This window comes from Pholis gunnellus (genome assembly GCF_910591455.1).
Source record: "Pholis gunnellus genome assembly, chromosome: 21".
Lineage (NCBI taxonomy): Eukaryota > Metazoa > Chordata > Actinopteri > Perciformes > Pholidae > Pholis > Pholis gunnellus.
In genome coordinates, this window is record NC_136548.1 from 8,729,725 (window position 1) to 8,753,191 (window position 23,467).

At 46.4% G+C, this 23,467-nt stretch overlaps 1 protein-coding gene across 1 annotated transcript; it reads left to right on the forward strand.

The window, feature by feature from the left end:
- Nucleotides 1-817: 817 nt before the first annotated feature.
- Nucleotides 818-22,329, forward strand: rab11fip3 (RAB11 family interacting protein 3 (class II); the record flags this gene model as incomplete). Its single annotated transcript, XM_079182886.1, is given in 15 exon segments — nucleotides 818-2,533; nucleotides 8,262-8,355; nucleotides 11,356-11,432; nucleotides 13,708-13,880; nucleotides 16,869-17,000; nucleotides 17,002-17,070; nucleotides 18,949-19,086; nucleotides 20,107-20,142; nucleotides 20,284-20,377; nucleotides 20,517-20,761; nucleotides 21,167-21,248; nucleotides 21,371-21,508; nucleotides 21,688-21,843; nucleotides 21,944-22,084; nucleotides 22,201-22,329. Coding segments are annotated over 15 exon segments (3,405 nt in total). The 3' UTR covers nucleotides 22,315-22,329.
- Nucleotides 22,330-23,467: the final 1,138 nt, after the last annotated feature.

Below are 23,467 nucleotides of genomic sequence, written 5' to 3' on the forward strand. Positions count from 1 at the left end.
TTTAAACAGCCGGATAGCGCGGCTACTCTCCGGTTACGTTCAGTTGGAAGGGGTACGAGCTGGACTGGCTCGCGCGTTAAGCTAGCTAATAGGCTAATTTCGCTAGCTTAGTCAGTTAGCAGCGTCTCTGGGCCAATGGCACGGAAGAAGTGGGATGCTCGAAGGAGGAGTTAACGTTGGTCGCTATCATGCATTCAGTGGGAGGTTATGACTGTTCGTGTCGTTATGAGAGATTTAACATTACAGCTCGAGGTTTATTTAGCTTCGAGGTCTGCCAGCATCGTTTCCTCGGCAAATTAGCTCGCGCTGGATAAGAATCGGATAATCGGCTAAGAAAGCTAATGTTGACAAACACTGGCGACTTAACGCGTTAACTTATTTGTCAAATTGGCTCACGAGAAGAGATGCTGTCGGTCGTTTTCTGAGACTTTATTGTCAGCTTCCAGGGCCGAGGTGAAGCATGTTGGCGTTGGATGTGCTGAAGCCGAACCATTTGGCAACAACCAGACGTGGATCTGAGGACAGAGCTGAGGCACATAGTAGGTCAACACACGTTACCGTCAGCGAGGCTCAGGCATTACAATGGATTTTGAGTTTACGTTACATAGTTGCCAATATGTGGATGACAGCGACTGGAGTTAAAACAACAAATAGTATTTGTTAACCCGTTGCCTGACTGTTTCTAAACCTACCTAACGTTGATCAATGCTTGCAGGATGACGTTTAACAACATGGCATTAAAGTGTACGAGCTGGATCTCGACGACAGCAGTGAGATAGTACACCAGCTTTGTGTAAAGTGGATCACATAAGTATAAATGGAACCCACCGTCCTGTCTGGCCCTTTGGGGCTCACACAGTGGGAGTCAGAACATGCGTTTCCTCTCGGATTTCACCCACTGGATTCAGACAATGGAGGTGATCTCGGTCAAAACAAGGGTGGCCAGACAGGTTTGGATTTCAGAAAGGGCGACCAGGAACAACAAAGTGAAGAGGAAGAAAACGTTTACCAGGACAAGCCGGTAGTAGAGCTGGACGACCTAATAGATATCTCTGGTCTTTCCTATGGAGGTTTGCAGTTTGAGGGAGATCAGTCCAATAATCCCAACGCTCCTCTTCGTGGTACTTCTCACATAGAGTCCTTCACAGGAAAGCGACCCGATGAGCTGAGTAGCACTTTGTCGTGGCTATTTTCTCCCAAACTCACTGATGTGGTTGGAAAAAGCTCTGCCCGTGAGGAGGGCCCTCTGGAGACCCTCAGTAGTCAGGCTGAGCTAATGAGGCTCAGTGTGCCGGCCTCTCCGTCGAACATTTCCGACAGGCATCCTGAGACCAACACGGGGGATCCATTTCTGTTGGTAGACCTCCTCTCGAATGAACTCTCTTGTCTCCCCCCAAACTCCTCGGGTGAGTCAAACCCACAGGGTGTCAGTGAGGAGCTGGTAGACCTGTCACAAGAGGAGGAGGAGGAGGCAGGGAGGGAGACTTTGTCCCTTGAAACCAGAGACACAGGTTTATTCCCCGATCAAGTGACTGATCTGCCTCCAGCCTGGAGCTCTACCCTGCCAGGTTTACCTGAGAACTGCCTCCCACCCAACAAAGTGCACACACCGCTGGAGCGCTGCGAAGGATCTGTGCCTTTGTTGGACCTGGAGGTTCCAGACTGTGACGGCAGTCTGAGCCTGCGTCCCGCCAGTCCTCCCGCTGTTATCTGCACAGGTGTGCCGTTAGATTCATCAGCAGAGGAGTCGGAGGTGGAACACGCGGGAGCGACTGTAAATAGAAGTGTGACTTCAGAGCAACAAGGTGAGAATGACTCATTTGCTCTGCGTCAGTCAGCCGAACCTTCGTCAGCCGAACCTTCATCAGCTGAACCTCCATCGCTGACGGTGCCTCTGGCTGAAGATGTCTTCGTCCAGGGGGATTCCACCACTGAGACCTGCTCTGTGGAGAATGAGTCTGCGGATTTGATGGAGGACAATATTTGTTCTGAGGCCCAAAATCAAGGGAATGAGGCAATGGCGTTGGACCTGTGCTCGACTGCGGACGAGGTCCACGACGAGGTCCACGACGAGGTCCACGACGAGGTCCATGACGAGGTCCACGGCGAGGTCCACGGCAAGGTCCACGACGAGGTCCACGACAAGGAAACTTGGGACTTGAAACCTCGGCCGGGTGTCCAGGATGGAGGCGTTCCCGATCCAGCAACCGAACAGAGGGAAGAGGAGAGGTTGCCGGACGGGAACCGGCTCGAAGGAGCAGATTGTCACGAAGTGGCTTCTTTTGATTTCTCCGTTCCGGATTTACACCCGTCTTCTCCTGAGGCCGGATGGACTAGTGAGCAAACTGTGGAGACCATTTCTCTCTCTAAGATGGTGGCAGATGACTCACTGCCAATGGTCTCGGCTGTGAATACGAGGGAGGAAGACGTCTCCCCGCTGAAAGCTGTGTTCGACGCTTTAGACCAGGACGGAGACGGCTTCGTCCGTATCGAGGAGTTCATGGAGTTTGCCGCCGCCTACGGGGCCGATCAGGTGAGATGCCTTATTTTTCTGTTGATGTCCTTGTTTTTGAAGCTTGCAGCAGCAGCAGCCTCTGGGTAATGCATGCTGAGTGGACTCTGTGTAAAACCATATAAATGGTTCATAATAGATTTTTCTGCTGAACCTCAGAGAGAGAGAGCTTCTTGCAAAAAAGCCTGCTTGATTGAATGAACTGAAATCTATCTGTCACTTTGCTATCAGCACTTCAAGTCGGTTAGGATCTTAATCTATTTGCAAGTCACTATTTTTAAAAGTAAAGTGAGTCAATGTGGTACAATCAATGTGATAGATTTGGCTAATACCCCCTGCGTATTATTAAAACCATGCCTGGATTAGTCGGTCAGCTATGTTTGGTGAGTGTCCAAGAGTCAGGATTTGGGTTATCATCCAGATAAATATGTCAAGCATATTGGCTGTAATGAATTCTCTCCGGCCCGGCACTCCTCCATATGTCAAAAGAAAGGGAAAAAAAAAAACCTCATTGTCTCATTTGCATATTTGGGGATAATCTCTGGAGAAGTCCCTCCACCCACATGACCCTCGTCCATGTGTTGCTCACGGCCCCTTTAGTGAAATAGTTTCACCGTTACTTATACCAGCAGTGAAAGGGAAGAGAGGCAGTTTGCTTCATTGGAATGTGTCGTTGTTTAATCTGTGTAAAGGTATTAACTAAACTGTACCCAGATCCTTTTGAGGCTCAGGCGTTGGTCTAGTCTTCAACCGGAAGTTAAATTCACAATATACACACATTTGACACGCGCCCCCGGAGTAACAATGATGTCATTTTCTTTTCCTGTCAGACGTGCTCGTCTGTATCTTATTTGTTTACAAGAATCCGACTGAGCTTCACCAGGTGATCACACCATTTGCAAATAACAGCAAAATGCAAACAAGGATGTAACCTAACCGGTAGCTGAAACACACAACTGTCCTGATGAACATACATGAGATACATTTTTTTTAAACTCATTTATTGATCTCTATTTCTTCATGAAGATAAGATACTTGCAGTATTTATAATCCATTTAAAAATGGGTCCCTGTGTTGATTTTAGACGGTTGCTGATTCAAGCAACATGTTTAATTAAAGAATATATTAACCAGCTCAATTAAAAAACTCTTTTTGAGGGACTTTGAGCAAGGCCTTTGCCCCCCCCCCCCACACACACACACACACACACACACACACACACACACACACACACACACACACAGAGTGTGACGCTGGCTCGCTAACCCTTTTTAATCCCGTCCCTCCCGGTTCAAAGCGCCCCTGGTGCCCCTGACCCGTCCCGTGTCTCGCCGTAGGTATCTGTGGCTCCCCAGGCGGGGGGGAACTGTGCAGGATTAAGAGTAAAATGTATTTCCCTGAGTCAGAGGGAGTCCATGGTCTGGGTGCCAATCCACCAACTAACTGCCCATGACCTTGTTTTAGGGCTAGAGGAGCAGAGCTTTTGTCATGTTAGTGTAATGTAAATCATTTCCACCTGTTGTTTTGCTAGGCAGTGCTAAAGGTGAGACATTTACATGACACGGGGAGTTTGTTTTATTCCATGGGTGTGATCTGTTTTTTCTGTTCCTCCGTGCTGCTTAGATTCCAGCAGATCCCTTTGGATCTTTGTTTCTTTAAAAAGGACTGCTAACCAAATTGTGCAGATTGATTACCTGCTTTTTTTGGGGTTTGCCAGAGCTAATTTGTGCTCTTGCAGGAAACTCGTCTCAGATTTCCCTCCTTTCGTGATCAGAGAGAGACGGAGGCTTTGGCATGTTTTGCCTTTCTCATTTGCAATAAGTGAGCACGCAGGAGACGGAGACGGACTTATCTTCAGAATTTGTGGAATGTTACATAACGCATGAAACCTTTCCGTGGATTTAGCATTCATTAGCTGAACTCAAGGACCAGCGGGAAAGTCGGGTCTGATCTAACAAGGCCGACACGCAGCCAAAGTCAGACTGTTTCTTTTGCTGAGGTAGCCGACGGTTCACTCTCCTCGTATCAGCTTGCAGTACGTGTGTGCTTCTCATATTTGAATAAGCTTTGCCCTCACATGTCCTCGTAGTTCAGTCCTCTGGAGGTAAAAGTGGTTTGAAAAGCCTCCACGCCTGCAGATTAGTGAAATATACTGTGGGCCATGGTGGGAAAACAAGTATCTCAGCAGTGTGGTGGAGAAAACCACGAGCAAAAAGGTCATAACTCATCATAAGGACATCCATAAATAACACTTTAAAACAATAAGAATTTAAATTGCTACTAGGGATGTAAGCCAAGTGGAAGTCTTGTTAACGGTTACACTCTTCCACTTTAGTTGCCATTCCTCTAAAAGAGGCAATTTTGTACGATTTAGTATGAATATTTACATTTCCCATAGTGCAGTTGGGGGCTAGGAGCAGGCCTCGCATGTGTATTACTGTGTACCACTTTGCAAATATGCCAGCAACCCGTCACACTCAGCAGGAAGTTATTCAGGAGGTATTTGCATGTGTGTGTTCGGCTGGTGCTTGTATGCTAAGCATGCAAATGTTGTCTCCAGAATGATTCCAGCCAACGATAGTGACCAAGTGCATACACACACACACACTCGCTGGTACATCATTGTGGTTTGAATATGAGCATCATGTCATGTAGAAATAAAGTCAACTTTTAAACGCATTTCAACAAGCGCTTTCCTGGGACATCTCTCTCAGCAGAACCCCTTTTTACACTATTCACAACTATTGGAAGGTTGATTTGAAGCCTCATGAAACCGTCTGATTTACTGTAGTTTTAGTGTCTTGAAAGACAGACATCGTCCTCACACGTGAAATGTCCGGCAGGCATGTGCCAAATCTTCGAATTCAGTGATTGAAAAGATCGTTCTAACCCCCACGCTCACTGCTTTTCGCTCACTGCTTTTGACCCCAATTCTGCACAAAAGCCATATTGAACTGCATTGTGGTCGTGTCTCTCGTGTCAGTCGACTCTCCCAACCTACTTTGGCCAGCCTCCCTCCCCATCACCCGCTGCTTTTATGTACTGCCCCTCTAATCCACAATGGAATGTCCCCCATGGCCTGAAACGTCCCCTCTCTTGACTTCACTTTTTTTCCTGCGTATGTGTGTGTTTTAATGTTTTCATACCCTAAGATCATTCTGCCTTGTTGTTCATCATCTACCGCCAACCCCGCTAGGCTTACATGATCACAGTTATCACAGTTTTGTTTTTGGGACTATTGTGAAATCCCCCCCCCCCCCCCCCTCAGGGAAAGACTCTCACCAAAAGCGTATTCTTCTCCATGGGGTTACGCACAACAGCGGTCTGTGTGGAGGCGGTCAGGCGTGCCCCGCCACTGATTAGACACAAATAGAGGAAACAGAAAAACCACACAGTGCCTTCGCTGCTCCGCTCCGCTGTGGAGGCTGACAGAGTTGCCTTTGAGTTTATTTGTTTTATTTTTTTATATGTGCCTTAACACTCTCTCTCTGGGCTGTAACAATACATAATGCAGTATCTATACAACGCTGTGTTTTGCATTTTAGATACTTATCCAGAAAGTACCATTGTAAAATAGTTTTAAGAAGTACATTTTTAGCTTGCCGGAACGTCATGCCAGTAAACTCTGTAATTATACAGCATGTTGCGAGACCCAAAACAATGGAGGCAGTCAGACGGCAGGTCAAATATACATTATAACAAAAAACAACAGACTATAGATTGGATAATCCAGGGGCAACACAACGTTAAATTAATAAATATAAATGGGTTTAACAGCTGTGGAGAGGCGTTTCCAGGGTCTCAGGGGCCAAAATACAACTGGATTATAATCCCATTCACCTTTTAGTTTTTAGGTTAGACCTAGGAATAGCCAAAAGGCTTTGCTCACAAGACCTGAGGGACCTGGCACCGCTGAAAAAGCTTAACAACTCTGATGTAGGCCATGGATCGCTTCCTCATCATATAGTGCTCTGGTTGCCTCGGCTCTTACAGCGGTTCATCCAGCCCGTTAAGTCCTATGTCACTACAGTACGCTGCCCTACATACTGCAGACGCAATAACTAATAATAATAATTCACTGCATGTCATAGAAGTTACCAGAGCCAGGCGCTCGTGATTCATCTCTCCGTCGCCTAAGTTTTCATCACCCTCACCTAGCAGAGGTGCTTCTGATATAGCTTCATGGAACAACACTACTTCCTGTGAGCTGCGACGCTGCGTTGAGGAACGGAAAACTAAAAAGCTGCATTCTAACGCCCACCGCTGTGACCTCAACCGAACGTCAGAAGTTCAGTTTCACAAGTTAAAACACCCGGTTTCTCCACCAGCCCTTCCTCAGCCTACGGCCGGTAGCAAACTGCATGGAAAGGTTGAGCATGTCACAGATGGCAGTTGGATGAGCCCCTGCATCCGCATGCTAAACTTAGCGCTGCAGTGTGAACCAACACTCCTCCTCTCTCTAACTACAGCTGGGCTTAATTCACCAAACCCAGATCATGAGCCACGGGGTTTGTTGGGAGTTTCAGCTTTCTCAGAGTCACAGCTCGGCGTTTGTAAGCAGATCAACTTGTTTTTATGTGTAACTGATATAAAAAAAAAGTGTTGAAGACAGAAGCCACACACACACACACACACACACACACACACACACACACACACACACACACACACACACACACACACACACACACACACACACACAGACACAGACAGACAGAATGTGAGTCTCGTCTTCACATTGTGTGTGCTCGCTTCCTCGAGGAATAAAGTGAGCTGAAACCACAGAAACCTCGCCCGACATACTCTCAGGCTCCTTCCCAGCGTCTTCTGTCAGCGACTGCACGCCTTTTTAAATTTGACTGTAATAACAGGGTTAGTGTGTAATGCTGGGAGGGAGCCCGAGAGATGACATTTGACTTTTGTCTATTAATTATGTAAATAGATTGGGATTGCTCGGCGCCATCAATAACAGATACAGACGCATATGTAGTACCCAGGTTAGGACTTTGGGAGCCAGACAACTAAATGTATTATTATGCTCCGATGTCCTGTAGTTACTGAAGTGCACATCCGCCTGTTGCCATGTTACTGACTGTAGGAATATACAGCGTGTAGGTGCATTTATGTAACTCATCGAACAGCTGAGTGCAACAAAGTGTCTGTGCATGAAAGGCTGTAGTGCTTCATTTATATATACACGCAGGCATTTCAATAAATGTGCGTCTAAGATAAGATATCTGTCTAATGTCAGAAAGATTCCACAAGGCGTTGATTATTTACTACCTAAAAACATGACCCTGGTGATAACGAGTTGTCTGTAAAGCTTTATTTCTTCTTTTAAGGCCGTACCCTTTGCACACGTTTAAATCCTGGTAAACTCACTATTGCCCTGAATCCAATAAAGCCCAGAAACACTTGATGTCGGCAAAATATGATTTCCTCCAGGAGGCCAGAAGTCGTTTTTTTATTGACGTTTTGCTCCTGTAATCATAATCTCTGGAGTTCACATGATTCTGCAGTAAAACTGTCGTGTCAGTGAAATTACCCCAAGAAAGAGTTCTTAGTCGTGTTAGCGTAGCTTGCGCTCAGCTCAGTGACTGACTTGTTCTTCTGTACGTGTTTTTCCCATTGAAGTCAGCATGCAAACATTGCAGTAAAGTAGTGTCCGCCCCATTACTCAATTTATGACATAATCTGGAAGCATCCAGGCAGAACTGATGATATTTGAATGTTTCTTTTGTCCCCTCAGGTAAAGGATCTGACCAAGTTTTTGGATCCCAGTGGACTGGGAGTGATCAGCTTTGAAGACTTCCACCGCGGAATCTCTGCAATCAGCAATGGAGGTGAGTCCTGAGACGCGCGTCTTAACACACACCTGCCATGTCATGTAGGAAGTGACACGTGTTGAATCTCGTGTTCCCTTTTTATGGACTTGATTGGTTAAGACTCTGGGGGCTCTACATTGAATCATCTGTGAAACCTACCTACTAAATATATTGTGACATCTAAATCTCTTTGTGTTTTTTTTTTTTTTTTGAGTGACTTATCTGCTGATAACCTAAAACAACCTCAGCAGCAAACTCTTGCGCCTACATTTAGTCTCCAGCATCTGGCTTCACATCTCTGCGTCCCCCCGCCGCGCCGAATATTGTCGTCAACACAGTATGTTCACGTCCATCGCTCAGCTGACAAGAGGCAGAAGACTGACCCAAATTCTTTCTGACTGGACTCTTTAACCACTTTACCGCCCTGCTGTTCCACTTTACGAGCCTGAAAAAGAATGCTGTGAGTTGTAAGGACTCGCACGCTGTATTTCCCCCTTAAAATGGAAACATTTTATAATCCTGTTTTAACAGTTATGTCTCCAGGTCACCTCAGCAGTAAATCTAATCTAATCTAACTCTTTATATTACTTTCAATGGTCATACCCGTTACTGAAGTGCACATTCGACGCCCCAAATGGACATCTTCACAAAGCTGGTTGTGTTGACACGCTGCACAGGGTTTTGCGGCGACGTCATCGCGATAGTGCGCCATAATCGATTGGAAGCGCTCTTCCCCACTCGTTCTGGGTTTGCACGGCTCCGGTTACTCTCGCCATCAATAAGTCATGCACTGGAAAGCATGAGATACACAGACACATGGGCTCACTGGCAAGCTCTCAGAGCGGGAGTGGCAGAGAGACGGGGTTCGGGGCAGAGAGTCCTATTCACCTAAATTATTTACCGTCCTCTCTGTTTCACCCGCCGTGTCACGAGTTGTGTTGTAAAGTCAGATTACACAGACCTGCCTGTTTTGGCGTATTTAAAAAAACAAAACACAAGTTGTGCTTATACATCACCAAAAACATAGGCAATCTGAAATGTTTGCCTTAACAGGCGGTAGATGACGCTCTCTGTCATGTATGAATTGTGGTCATGTGTCATTGAAGTTGTTTTGTTTTATTTTGGCATCTTGTTTGGCTGACTTGCGTATCCTGTAACCATGATGTCATGGGGCGGAATCCAGCCGGAGATCATTATGTTCCCGTAACACAACGTCCTGTCTTTACTGCCTCCCGTCTGGTGTAATCAGAAATACGGAGAGTGAATCAGATACGTTTTCGCTGGGAGACATTAAGTGTGCGAAGAACAGACCTCTACTGTGACGTCCCAGGTCACTCCCACGATGCTGACTGAATTCCACTATGCTTGTTTAAAGGGGGGAGTGCAGCAGAGACGCTTTTTTTTAATTTTAGATCCTTTTCTCCACCACCTCTGCTGTAATCAGAGGGCAAAAACCTGCTCCTTCCAGCCCCCCCCCCCAAACCTCCTGTCCCGTTTCAATACAAACTTAATTGCGCTCCACCTTCTTTTTAATTTAACTTCTGCGCCACTTGTTACTGGCAGGGATACCTTTTTTAATAAAGACAGGCCCGCAGGCCGTGGAAATGCCTTGCCCCCTGTCGTGGCTGTGGCATGTCTGGAACAACAACAGTTGGTCTAGAAAACCTCTCAGTCCGCTGATATCTCTGACATTACGCCAACAGACTGCAGGTGTGTCGGTCAAACAGAAGCCGGCTTTCCCATTCGGTGCGGATTACTTTCACTTAAACAGCCTGCGATGTGTTCGAGTCTCGAGGAGCAACGGGTTGCATAAGACGAGGGGGGCACAGCAGCCCTTTTTTGGGTGTCCTGGCAGCTCTGGAGAACACTGTTTGTGTTCTATTCTCTCAGCAGGGTGCCACTCACAGCTCTGTTTACCAGATACACGAGCCACACTGGCTCCATCTCGTCTGGCTCGGGTTACATCGCTTGTGTGCCGGTGCTCTCCACAGAAGCCCGTATTGACACATTTGAATTGGATATGAGTGGCTTCTTGTCCTTTTTATTTCTTTTTATTGTTTTATTTTGCCCATACACTCATTACATGACATTCTACAGCCCTTGAAATGCGAGTGTGTAAAAGTTACATCATGTTTATGGTCAGGTCTCGCTGAGATTGCTGACTGTAAATATGCCGGAGTCGGGCCGTTCGGACTCGCACTCTAAAATGTGCTGATTGCGTACTCGAGCAAACGCATTACAGGCAGAAATATCAGATCGCCAAAGACAGATATTCACTGTTAAGAGTGGAGTTACATGCATTCCTTTGCAAAACAAAGAGAAATGGAAGACTTTATGTGACAGAAAGTCAGATAAAATGTCCTCATGATTAAGAGTAAACTCATGTTAATGTAGATTAGAGAAGTTATAATACACAAACGCATTGTAAACTGTTATTAGATTAGAATAATGTGTGAAAGCATTCGGTTGTAATGCAAATAGATTACACAGTATGTTAGCATTATACTGTATGAGATGTATCATGATTACATTCACAGGCCTGCAGTAGCAGCCACCCGTGTACCTTCAGATGAAGAGAGTGGCCTCGGCCCCGTCATAGATCTCGGCAGACATTTAGATGAACATTTTTAATATCGTTAACCAGAGAGCGGGGCGCGAACAAAAACAATATCCAAGATTGCTGTCTCATTATCATTCTGTGCGCTTCAGAAACAATGCCCACCGGCTCCTGGAAATTAAATTGTGAACTGGTTCACAATGCAGAAGAAGAAAATGAATCACAGTAACGGTGGATTTGCGGTCTATTAGTAGTAGCATGCTACATTTGATAAACTCTGCTGTGACGCCTTCTTTCTCCAGTTCTTCGTTTGTTTGCACACGGGCGTAGGTGCTGCTCCCGCCGGTCTTGTGTTTTGTTGAGCCTCCTTTTCGCTGTTTGACTTTATCTGTTTGTTCTGCACACATTAACCCCCCCCCCCCCCCCCCCTCTCCCCTTTCTTCTCCCTCTCATATGCGCAGGTCCGGAGCCGCAGCTCTACAATGTAAACTACAGTCCAGGCGATGGAGCTGTGGGCTGTCCCGAGGAGTACGACGAGGTGAGGCGCTGCACAGGAGAGCTTAGCCTCTGCAGTTGTGTGTGTGTGTGTGCGTGTGTGTGTGTGGTCCAGTTGTGCGTTAGGTTCCCATCGGTGCACACAGCAGCACAGTGTGAAGGTCACAGGGCTGAACTCCGTGTGCACTCTCACTCTCTTCCCACTGTAATTCACCCAGTGGCTTGCAGAGCTATCATTACCGCTCTGTGAATGTTCCACAGCATCTGGCTGGCGAGGCTTTCGAGTATTCTTTGACAAATATTGAATTAGCTGGAATGTGCCCTGAGTTTTTTTTTTTCTCATGTTTTTACAGTTGTGGTCCGCATATCTGGGATTCCTGTTTCCTCCTGTGCGCTGTAACTTGTATATTTAACATATTTAATCATTGTTGCTGCGCTCCACAAAATTGAAACGTTTCTGCTGTTGTGTGTGTACTTTGAGCAGTGCAGGGCTACGAGTGTTGTTTTTAGTGGTTGTACACTGCACAGTGTCAGCTCCCTCTCTCGGTGTGGGTTAGAAGTGCAGGCCTATGCACCAAAGGTCAGTACAAAGGAGGTTCCCTCCACTTCATGAGTTGATGATTTCATGATTAAATCAGGCATTTGTCTGAAATGCATCCTTTTAGTACGCTTTATTCAAGAGACACTCACACAGTGCCTCATGTATTGTACAGTCTCATTGTATTTAATGGCTCCAAAACACAATGAAAGCCGAGTTAAAAGTAGTTCGATCTTTTTATAGATTGAAATGGATAGAGTACCACCAAGTTGATGGTGGAGTTAAAATGTTAAATGATCCGTGTATATAATTGCATGTGTTCTAAACAGTAAACTGTTTTCTAATAGTTCCCGAATGCTCCGTCTATCTGGGTTAGTTCTTTCACTTGAGGTCTAATTGTCAATGTTATGTTTAGTTACATACGATCATTCGATAAGCTCCTTCATGTTTTATTCCAATGTGACAAATTGGACAAACAAAACGGCCCCTAACAATGTGTCAGGTCCAGTGGTGTGTCAAAGTTTCTTTGCTGTTTACTGGAACTCGTAAATGGAGTTTCTGGGGGAAGTTTGTGTTTATGTTTGAGGTAGACGCCACACCTGTGTCCGTGGCCTTGTTTTTCCCTCCCGAGTTTCTGGCAGAGAAGGGTTCCTCTCTCTCAATGGCCGTGCTGTTCTCGACCTGTTTGCTTTCAAAACAGGCAAGGTAAGGCCGCTCAGCCGAGGCCTGGCACCAGAGGAAAGCAACGCCCCGTCCACCACGCTTTTCCTTTTATAAATATTTTCTGCCGCTGCTAAATTTCACATTTCCATCTCACATTTTGACTCCTAAATAGAACCAAATAACAACCGTAATCGTCAACAGTGATGCAGGTTATGCACTGGCGGATGTTCCTGTTCTGTTCTATTGGCTCAGACAGTTCTAACTTGAGAGCGTTACAGCTGACTCCTGCTACTCTTTGGACTTTGTCTCTGTCTCCTCCCCTCTGACCACCCAGCGGAGCTCAACGAAGTGTCACAGTATTTTCCCTTTTTTTTTTTTCCAAATGTACTCTGTGTTCGAGTGAAGGTGAGCAGGCATTTGTAGTGATTAGCTCTCACTGCAGGCTGGCCTTCCTGTCGGGTGTGAGAATGGTTCTGGGCCCTGCTTCTCCTCTCGACGCTGCATTTATAATGGTACGTTACGCTTTCCAACAGGACTCACCTGCCTTGCCTTCATAGCATAGCATTCAGATGTTCTTTTTATTTTTTTTGGCACGTATGGGTTTTGTGCTGAGCATTTGGTGCTTGTTGCTCGGAAAGCCTCAGCTAATCTCATTTGGTTTGAACTCGTTGCTTAGAGGTGTCGATGCAGCAGGTTTTTTTTACTTGGAACAGCCATCTGAATCACAGCAGTCTGTCTCTGAAGCCTGTTTGTTGCTCTGGGATTTGTTGGCATAGTTGGCGTCGGTAACTACTGGCTGGACCTAAATATTCAAAATAGACCATCTTTGACATTTTTTCTACACTGTTTGATCAACCTGTAAGTGTGTTTTATCATGACAATGATGGCAACAGCTTGATGGGCACTACTCGTATTGCTTTACTGGAGCAAAGTTTTCTCGAGCCATGTTATTCTTTTAATCAGGAAACACAGTATGTTTATATATACACACTCTGTTTGTGTTCATGCCCTGTGGTCACCTCGGATGAATTATTCAGATCGGTTTTGCTCACTGCTCGATGGACAAAACTGTAACGCGTTTGTTCTTCGATCTGTTTTTTTTGTTTTGTTCCGGCAGCAAAACGAGGTGACGGACAGCGCGTACCTGGGCTCGGAGAGCACTTACAGCGAGTGTGAGACCTTCACCGATGAGGACACGGGGGCCCTCGTACCGCCCGAGATGCACGAGGACGTGGAGACGGACAGCGGCATCGAAGCCACGCTGCACGACCCTGAAGACGGCGGAAATAGGTCGGTCTGAATTTCACAATTGTGCACAATATCACAATGTTACAAAGTAAAGTTTGCTTCGGACTGGAGTCTGATTATTTGTCTCTTTTCTTATCATGTTAAGTTGATGTTAACATAATTAACATTGTGCGCTGAAAAGTACCCAGTTATCTAAGTCCCCATCAACACCAGCACTGCCCACTCAAAGCAGTGAAAATAGAAAAGGCTATTTGCTCTTTCCTGACTACTACTGCAATCTGAATCTCCTGCAAATGGGCTGATGTGATGAGTTTCTCCTACTGACGCACAGCTGCCAGTCTGTGTCCTCTGAAGATGAGTTGGCGTTATTCGGACTTTAGTGTTGAGTCTTTAGTAGAAGCAATTCATCCATTTAATTCTACCACATTAGACAAAGTAGCACCACAGTGAACTACATGTGATGATGACAAAGTAATGAATCCTTTTGGACCAGAAACACAGCATTAAGCTGTCATCCATTAGGCTCTGTTCACACTTTTGTGGAATTTACGAATGAAACCGTAAACGCCGACTTCAGTGGCCTCCCGTGTTTTCTTCCATACGTCAGCGCGTGACGTCGTTGTTATTGTCTTTCGTGCACGTGGGTCGATTCACACTGGAAACTGATATCGGCCACATTTGGAAAATAATGTAAACAGCCAAACAAAAACAACAAAAAAAAGAAATCTGATCTGAGCAATAAATCCGAATTGACCGCTCAGGCTTGCAATGTGAACGTAGACTTATTTGCGTCAGATGAGTTGGAGATTCTCTTGTTGTTAAAGACAGGTAGTTGCTGCAGATGAGGTCTATGTGCCTGTCCGTGCCTGTTCTCGTTGATAAAGCACTCCGGGTCAACACAAGGGAGGAAGTGCAGAGAGAACCGAGGCCTTATCTGCTGACGCTGTGACCCGTCTGTCCGGCCTGGTGACTGCTTGGAGTGGTCTGCCTGACGGGGATGTGTTTGGACTTCCTATTCCATGATTGAGCCTGGAATTCCAGGAAGTGTTGAGTTAGCGCTTTTTTTTTCACCTTTTTTTTCTTCTTCTGTCTTTGACGTGGGCTCAATTCTCTCCCCTCCACTTGTCCACTGCTGACGGGAACAACAACACTCTTGTGACATTTATATTCCGTTTACCAGTAGAGTATCCGCTTCTATGAAAAATATGAGCATGTTCTTCATGCCCAAACCTTTTTAAGGGGTTCTCAAAGTCTCAAACTAATTTGCTACTCACAGAGATTCCATGTTGACTGTGAGTAAATGCAACAAAAAGGTCAATATGTGAACTGAGATTTTGCCGTGTGTTAGCCCTGCTAACTTTAGCCTTATTAAGGGTAGGAGTATATGCACTGGACTGGGGATTAAGAATCTAACAGGATTAGCCTCCCCCACCCTCCCCCAACCTCCCCTGTCTTACCCGTGTCCCCACACACATTTGGCCCTCGGACGGTCAGCGGGACTGTCTGTCGGCCGTCGCTTAGCCTCAAATCTGATTAACCCACTCGCAGTCCACTCGCAGTCCAGCCTTTCTGGAGCAGCTCCAGGTCCTTCGGGTGGCACGGACGATGCGGCGTCGGTCCTGTGGCACTGATAGGCAGCTCGTTAGAACCGCAGACGTTGCCTGTTTTCAAAAGCAGACCCCCCCCCTTTTTGTTTTTCTCCCCGCTGGAGAGTTGTGGGTTTTTTGTTTTAAATCGGCGTACCCTGTGAAACTTCAGGATTCCACTCTGGTTGTCCGGTGTGGTGACTCCAGTTGCTCCGCGGCTTTCACGCCAGGGCAGTGGAGGGCGTTCAAAGATGCGTTCGCTCTCGTCGCCGTCGCTCTGCGTGAGGGACCTCAATATGGGGCCACGTCGTAAGAGCCTGAGTAAAGGGTAAGTGACTCTTGGTTGTTTATTTAACCAGTTGAGCCCAACGTTGCTGCAGCTCGAACTGCATTGTCGTCTGCTTAAAAGAGACGTTTGCAGCCTGACCGCTTCTTTTTTTTTTTTTTATGTGTAACAGTTAATGATTTTAGGTTTTCACTCTGTAAATCAAGGTGATGCTTTAGCTTTAAAGTTGGACCGATGAGTGTCATTTGTCTTGTCAACAAGCAGAATGGGGTTCTGCCATTGTGTGCTGAGAAGGCAAGCTTTTCTGCTGATTCGGACGTCCTCGTCCTGTGTGTGTGCGCCTCAGACATGGAGCACATCCTGTTGGACAACAGGAAAGGCCGGCTTTCCAGCTTTCCTGTGAAATGAGCATCAAAGACTTCATTTACAGACTCTTCACAGCGACGACTTCCAGATCCAGCCTGTAGAGGGTTTTCTTCAGTTGTGTAAAATAACCAACCAGTTATGAAAGTCCTAGTCGTAGCCCTTTCTGCCAGCGCAGTGAAGAACATGTTTTACGCTTGACCCTCTTTAAACTACCATTATGGTCCTCTCACATGTGCCCCATCGTGGTGCAGCGTTACCAGCGAGACACAAAGCATTTAGTTTCAGCCAAAGCAGACGTTTGGGATTAATGTGAATTAACAGATTAACCTTTTGAAGACAAGCGATCGTCCAACTTGTCCGGTTGCTCTCTTCGTGGGGGGGGGGGGGGAGATTCATTGTACCTGTTTTGGGATTTTACAGCAGGCTCTAGTCATTTCCAGGCCTCTGGGTCCAAAACACCAACAACTTGTGATCCAGACAGTATTACAGTCAAGTCCCATAGCATGTCTTATTTTCTTTGAATGAAGTCAAAAAGGCCTTGTTTGGTTTGGCTGACGTTGTGGTTTTGTAAATGGCTGTTTATACCCAGTCAGATCTCCATTTTTATCCGGTCTAAACTTGGCACATTTCCCTCTATTTCTGTCTCGGACCGTAAGTGAACTACTCTGTTGTTGTACACACACACACACACACACACACACACACACACACACACACACACACACACACACACACACACACACACACACACACACACACACCAACACTAATCCATTCTTATGTGCCCTTCAGGTTTTCCCTGAACTCTGAGCTACATAACCACTCGCTGGTGACGGTCATCGGCGGAGAGGAGGAGCACTTCGAGGACTTCGGGGAAAGTAACACCTCGGAGTTGCTGCTGGAGAGCGGCGTGGAGGGGACCGAGGGGGGGGGGCGACTCCCCTCTCGCGGAGCCGCCCGAGCAGATCAATGGCTCCTCGCTGCTCTCTCCCAGGTATGAGGAGCTCTGACAAAGACAAAGTTTACACACGTTGACCTCTAATGCTGCATGAAGTCATTTCGCCTGAAGATTATTTTAACGATGTGGATGTCATTGTAACTTTCTCCTTTATCAACCCCCACTGATAAGAGGTGTGACAGTGATACGTTCTCAGCTGTGCTGTCCAGGTTCTAATGCCCTTATTTACGTTCTTCGGAGAGAATGTTTCTCTTTCGACAAAGACACAGAGGTCGAACGATGATAAGAGCTATCTGGAGACGTCCTTCCCGCCCTTATCTGCCTCCTTTTCTGGCGAAGGGCGAACATTAATGAAGTGTATACAAAGTTCACTCCGGCGTCAGTCTTACTCTCACTGTCGCAACGCTTATTGGAAATGTGGATAATTGGGCTAAATACAAATTTACAAAGTTTACAAATTTCCCCCTGGGTATGAATAAAGTATATATCTATATATCTATCTATCTAAATCCTGCTCTAAAAGTGTGCCTCCTTTTTAATTTGCCCTCGTGTGATCCCGAGTAGTCTGAGTAAATGTTATGTAAGTTAAGTCTTAAGGGCGGCGCCTGTTGCCAAGCCTTCTGGGACGGACAGACGGAGTATATAACAAGCTGTCGTACAGACACAGGCCGACTTTAACCGTGTGACAAATGTCTACACATGCATAACGCACGTCTCTCTCTGTGGCACTACTCATTTGTTTTGTAGCATTTTCCCAGTCATCTTCGTCCTCCCTCCTCCTCCTCCTCCTCCTCCTCCTCCTCCTCCTCCTCCTCCTCCTTCTGTTTTCATCAGAGACTAAAAGCCGGATAATGCGTAATTCCCACTCTGGGGATATTTCTGTGATTTGCCAGGAAGCTGTTAACAACTAACTGCCCTGTTATTGAAGCTCATTGACAATTAGGGAAATAAGAGGTACAACCTTACTGTTAGGAATGCTTTGCAAGCTGTTTGTTAGATTTTTTTCGGACACAAAGTAAACAAAGGATGTACAAAATACAGATATTGATGATTATGAATCCTCAAAATCAATGCATTTAAGTCAGTGAATTACATGCAGTATGTCATACAAGTTGGTGGTGGTTGGGCCCAAAAAAACAAAATCATACCCCCCAAAAGATATTACTGCATCCCACAAACTTCACCCACTCACGAATGCGTCACCGTGTTTTTGAGCCAATCGTGCTCATCGTTGGCGCATGTAGCAGCGCTGCCTACACACACACACACGCCCACACATGTATCCATCTACAGTACATATCACAGCTCTTTGACTACACACACACACACACACACACTGCTGGGACAGTCTGTTCTTCAAAAACACACACACAGCGCTCCGAGCATGGTTTTAACAATCTCATCCTTAACGCTGCAAATGGCTCGGGTACGACATCGTCACACGACCGTCAAGTCAGCCACTCGCTCCAAGTCAGCCGCGCCGTGTCTCCGCCTACGTAAACAGGAAGCTGTGCCAGAGCGTTGCATAATTCAGACCTGACTCGGTCCCCCGAATGAACAATCAGCTGGCAGAGGTGATGTGAGGAGAGGAGTTTTTTTTGTTCACTTAATTGCGACCGTAGGTTTTCTAATCTCTCAGCAAAGATGTTGAATAGACAACAATGTTTGGCAGCAGGGAAATAAAATCTCCTTTTTATGTCTCCTTACGCCGCCCGGAAAACAAATCAAAGCCACACTGCAGTCTCTCTCACGCCTCCCTCCCGCTGTCTTCCTTTACTCTTTCAAACTCTCCTGTGTATTTTCACTAACACCTCCTGCAACCCCAGAGGTGTTCCTGTCCCACCTCAGTGCACCCCTTCTTGTCCGTCACTCACCACTTCCTCCTCCTCTTCCTCCCTGTTTTCCTCTTTCCAGTGCACCCGCTCCTCTCCCTGACCGCTTTCAGAGCTTCCTCAGGGAGGAGGCGCTGGACTTTTTCTGTAGCCAGTGTCACAAACAAATAAGTCGTCTCGAGGACCTCTCCACGCGCCTCAATTTCCTAGAGATGACTAGGTAACGCGCCCGTCACAACCCACTCCGTCTATAAGCTGTGTGTGTGCACGTGTTTGCCGTGCTGATTGGATACGGCACCATGCATGTTCTCATAATGTGTGCGGACTGTGTTGTACTGGCATGGTGTGTGCTACACGTTGTACTCTCACACATTCATTATGGTTTATTTTGTGGGTTTTAAGCCCACTGTTCCCTGTCCTCTCCGTTTGTGTGTGAGTTGCAGTGTGTTAATATTTCACATTTGGTATTCATTGATTGGAAAAACTCACTGAAGGTATTTCTGTGGCTACCATGCACGTTAGACAGCTCCTTCTCATTGTTGCCATCTGTGCAAATTATGATTTGTCACTCGTGCATAACAAACATTTTGCTCATCTGACAATAAGCTGATTGTAGAAATCTGAACTAATAACCCCAGGTATCACAGGTGAGTGGTGTCCAGTGTTATTCGGCTCTCCACGTCATTCTCCCCCATGCTTCACTTGTGCTGTTGCAACATGACTGCTGGTAGTGGAGTAAAGCTTTTCAAAGAGACTGCTTTTATCGGAACAGACTTGCTGATCCAGGATTGCTGACCAGTAGCTCTATTACAGAAACGTAGTAATGCTGAAATCCTATTTGATCTGAATTTGCAATAAGTCGTGATTCTGAGCTTCAGAATTCACTTTCAGGAATTTAGAAATCTATGAAACTCCTGTTTTAGGTTTGATTTAAAGCTTCTGTAATGGGTCAAAACTTAGCCTAAATCAGCACTTGTCAGACTCTGTAGATACAGGCTGCTGTGTTTGTGTTGGATTGTTGTGATGTGTGAATATCTTGTGGCTTTAGTTTCAACAAAACTCAGTGAAGAACCACCTCAATACGTCCTGTTTTCTGTGGGGCTCCTCTGCCAGCAGAGAGAGGGACGGGGGTTGGATTGGACGAATACCAGGAGATGGTGTCTCCTTCCTTTATCCTTTTTCTCTTCCTGACCATTTTTCCTGTTGTTTTGTGTGTCTCCCCCCCCATCCCCCCATCCAGTGCTGGCAAGAGGCTTTCCAGCAAGAAAGTAGCAAGGTAAGCCAAACAGCTGCTCTGGTTTCAGTACGTTTTATATTCCTACTATGATTGTTAAAGATCGATATTACAAAATCAGTAGTTTTTCTAACGTGAACTGGCTCGAGGGATTGATGTTTTTTGTTTCCTCTCCATGAACAGACATCTCCTCCAGAACAGCTCAATGACTCTGGACACCATGAGCGACTTGACGCGGGACATCCTGGAGCTCGCGGACAACGACATCACAGACAAGGTGAGGGCTCATCTGACAAGGAGGTTAACTGATGCATCTTTCTCACCTGTTAACAGTAGTTGTTGAAGGAAGAAGGAGCATTACAATACACGTTGGATGTTTTGCGTTACTAACATTCAGACATGCACTTTCCCCCCAGGTGCTCCTCCTGGAGCGTCGAGTGGCGGAGCTGGAAAAGGAGTCGGAGTCATCCGGGGAGCAGCACACGCGGCTGCGCCAGGAGAACCTTCACCTGGTGCACCGGGCCAACGCCTTGGAGGAGCAGCTGAAGGAGCAGGAGCTCCAGGCTGACGAGCAGCTGCAGCAGGAGACCCGTCGTCACAAGGAGGCCCTGATCAAGCTGGAGCGGGAGAGGGGGCTGGAGCTGGAAAACCTGCAGGCCAGGTGAGCAGAAGAGAAAAGACTTTGGCTAAATGTATTTATTTACTGTAGAACAGATGGATGACAGGAGTCTGCACATGCTACCTGGTTCATTAAACACAGGTTTGTACATCTGTGTGTTATGTTGATGAGTTAAAAACAACAAAAAATAATAATTGCCACCAGCAGATGATTTTGATATGCTGTGATCATTTTAACTGGATCTTTACAGTGTTTGACACCCTGAGAAGTTTGCACTTTTTGTTGTCTCATGCGTTCATTGTGGCTCTACACTGCCACCCTGTGGCACTAACCTGCCACTGACCGTAAACTGTTTCCCTGTGGTAGAGCGTCGTTTACTCTCAACAAGCAGTGTCCCCTTGTGGCTGTGACGTAGGGTTCTGATGTGTGTCTGTGTTTGCTTCTCAGGCTGCAGCAGCTGGACGAGGAGAACAGTGAGCTGAGGTCATGCGTTCCTTGTCTCCGAGCGAACATCGAGAGACTAGAGGAGGTGAGAGCAACAATATCCCATCTATTGGTTTGTTTTGCCTTTTTTTTGTTGTTCCTTATCTTACCAGCCTTAACACTCCTCTTCACCCTCCCCTTTTTTCTTTTTTTTTTGTAATCGTCCAGGAGAAGAGGAAGCTGCAGGATGAGACAGAGGCCATGTCCGACAAGTTGCAGGAGGAGACGGAGTCCCGCAGGAAGATGGCCGACAAGCTGAGCCACGAGCGCCACCAGTGCCAGAAAGAGAAAGAGTGCACTCAGGAGGTGGGACTGGCTTCTCTATGTCCAAAATAAACACTACTCTGCGTACAAAATATTCCAACACAGCGTAGAGTTTGATAACATCCTTGTCATGTACTAAACGTTCCGTCTTTTGTCCTACACCCCTTGTGTTATAAGATTCCTAATAACTAACTGGTGTCTCTGGATTTACTTCGCCGCAGCTCATCGAGGACTTGCGTAAGCAGCTCGAGCACCTCCAGCTCTACAAGCTGGAGGCTGAAGCAAAGAGAGGGCGCACACCTGGCGCGGGGCTGCAGGAGTATCAGACACGGACCCGCGAAGCCGAGCTGGAGCAGGAGATCAAGCGACTTAAACAGGTAGCACGCACATGCTGCACGACTGGAAGAATGATTTAGGATCAGGCCTGTACCGTTTCTTTTTCACGACGTGTTTACATTCGACTTATAAACTCTCCAGGACAACCGCAGCCTGAAAGAGCAGAACGACGAGTTAAACGGCCAGATCATCAACCTGAGCATCCAGGGAGCAAAGAACCTGATGTCGGCCTCCTTCTCCGACTCCCTGGCAGCTGAGATCAACAATGTGTCTCGCGTAGAGGTGGGTTTTTTAGAAAACGGGAAAGAATCTGTGAAACATATTCAAGCAAAAGGTTTGTCCCGTGACTCTGTTATCACTTTTAACCCTGGCTGTCTGCTCCGTCTCTCTGTCTCTAGTTGATGGAGGCGGTCCACAAACAGGAGGAGATCAACTACAGACTCCAGGACTACATTGACAAGATCATTGTGGCCATCATGGAGTGCAACCCCTCCATCCTGGAGGTCAAATAGACACCAGGCAGCCAGATGGCCGCGCACAGTGACGCCTCGGGCTGTTAAAAATATCGGAGACTTGGCTAAAATAGAACTACCAGGAGACGATGTGAAAATAATTTTGGTAGGAAAAACAACAACGCACTCAACTCATCCAGCTCCCCCCCCCCCCCCCCCCCCCCAAAAGGAAAGAAGGATTTTGAAGAAGTCCATGGCTGTCAGTGAGAATAAGCAATCGTTCAGTTAGATATCCCCTGAGTCTGTGCTTCTCTGTGAGTGTATGTGTTAACCCCTTCCTGAACACACTTGGGTTCTGGTGACCTCCATGTATTTGGCTTGAGGGACCCGAGTCTCCCTTGTTGAGTGTGTGAATGTGTTAATGTGTGCAAGAGGTCAGTTTCATAACCAGGGGAAAACAAATCTTCCTTTCCCCCAAAAAAAACAACAAAGTGTCAATGTTTGATTGAGCTAAAAAAAAAAAGAAAAAACACAATCAGACAATTCTACAGTACCGACAGGCCTTAAATGAAAGGTGATCCCAGTAGTCATTGATTCTGCCGTACAGGCTATGTTAACTAGCTTAACTGGGACGGTGGAGGTATGTGGGCTGTGAGCTCCTGACCCAGGCCGAGTCGTGTTTTACTTCAAATGTGAGAAAGCCGTATGAAGCGCTGGGCAGGAGAGTGGAGCGGCAGTTTCCTCTTTTCAATTAGTCTTTAATGTGTTTTAAAGCGTGCGGTGCTGCCTACCAGTCCCTCTTAACAGTTCGTCGTTTAACCGAGCTCAACTGTTTTTCCAGTGAACCCAAGTGAGGGACGTTTCTAAGGGTGGATGATGAGAAATGCCCGGAGGGTTTCTTCTGTGTGTGTGTGTGTGTGTGTGCGTGTGTGTGTGTGTGTGTGTGTGTGTGTGTGAGGTGTTTGACTATTCCGTTTTGTTTATTTAGCTATATATATATATTTATGTAGCTTTGAAAAACAGCTTGGTGACACTAGTGAGTAATATGAAGGAACATGGGTGGTTTATAATTTGTTTCATCTCATTTATTCTTGTTTTACAATGAAACAGGGTCCCGGAGCTCAGGTGGGCTGGAAACCTCAAGTGGAAAAAAAAAAAGAAACATTTCCCATCACTCCCTGGCAAAAAAACATCTGACATAACTCAAGCTGAT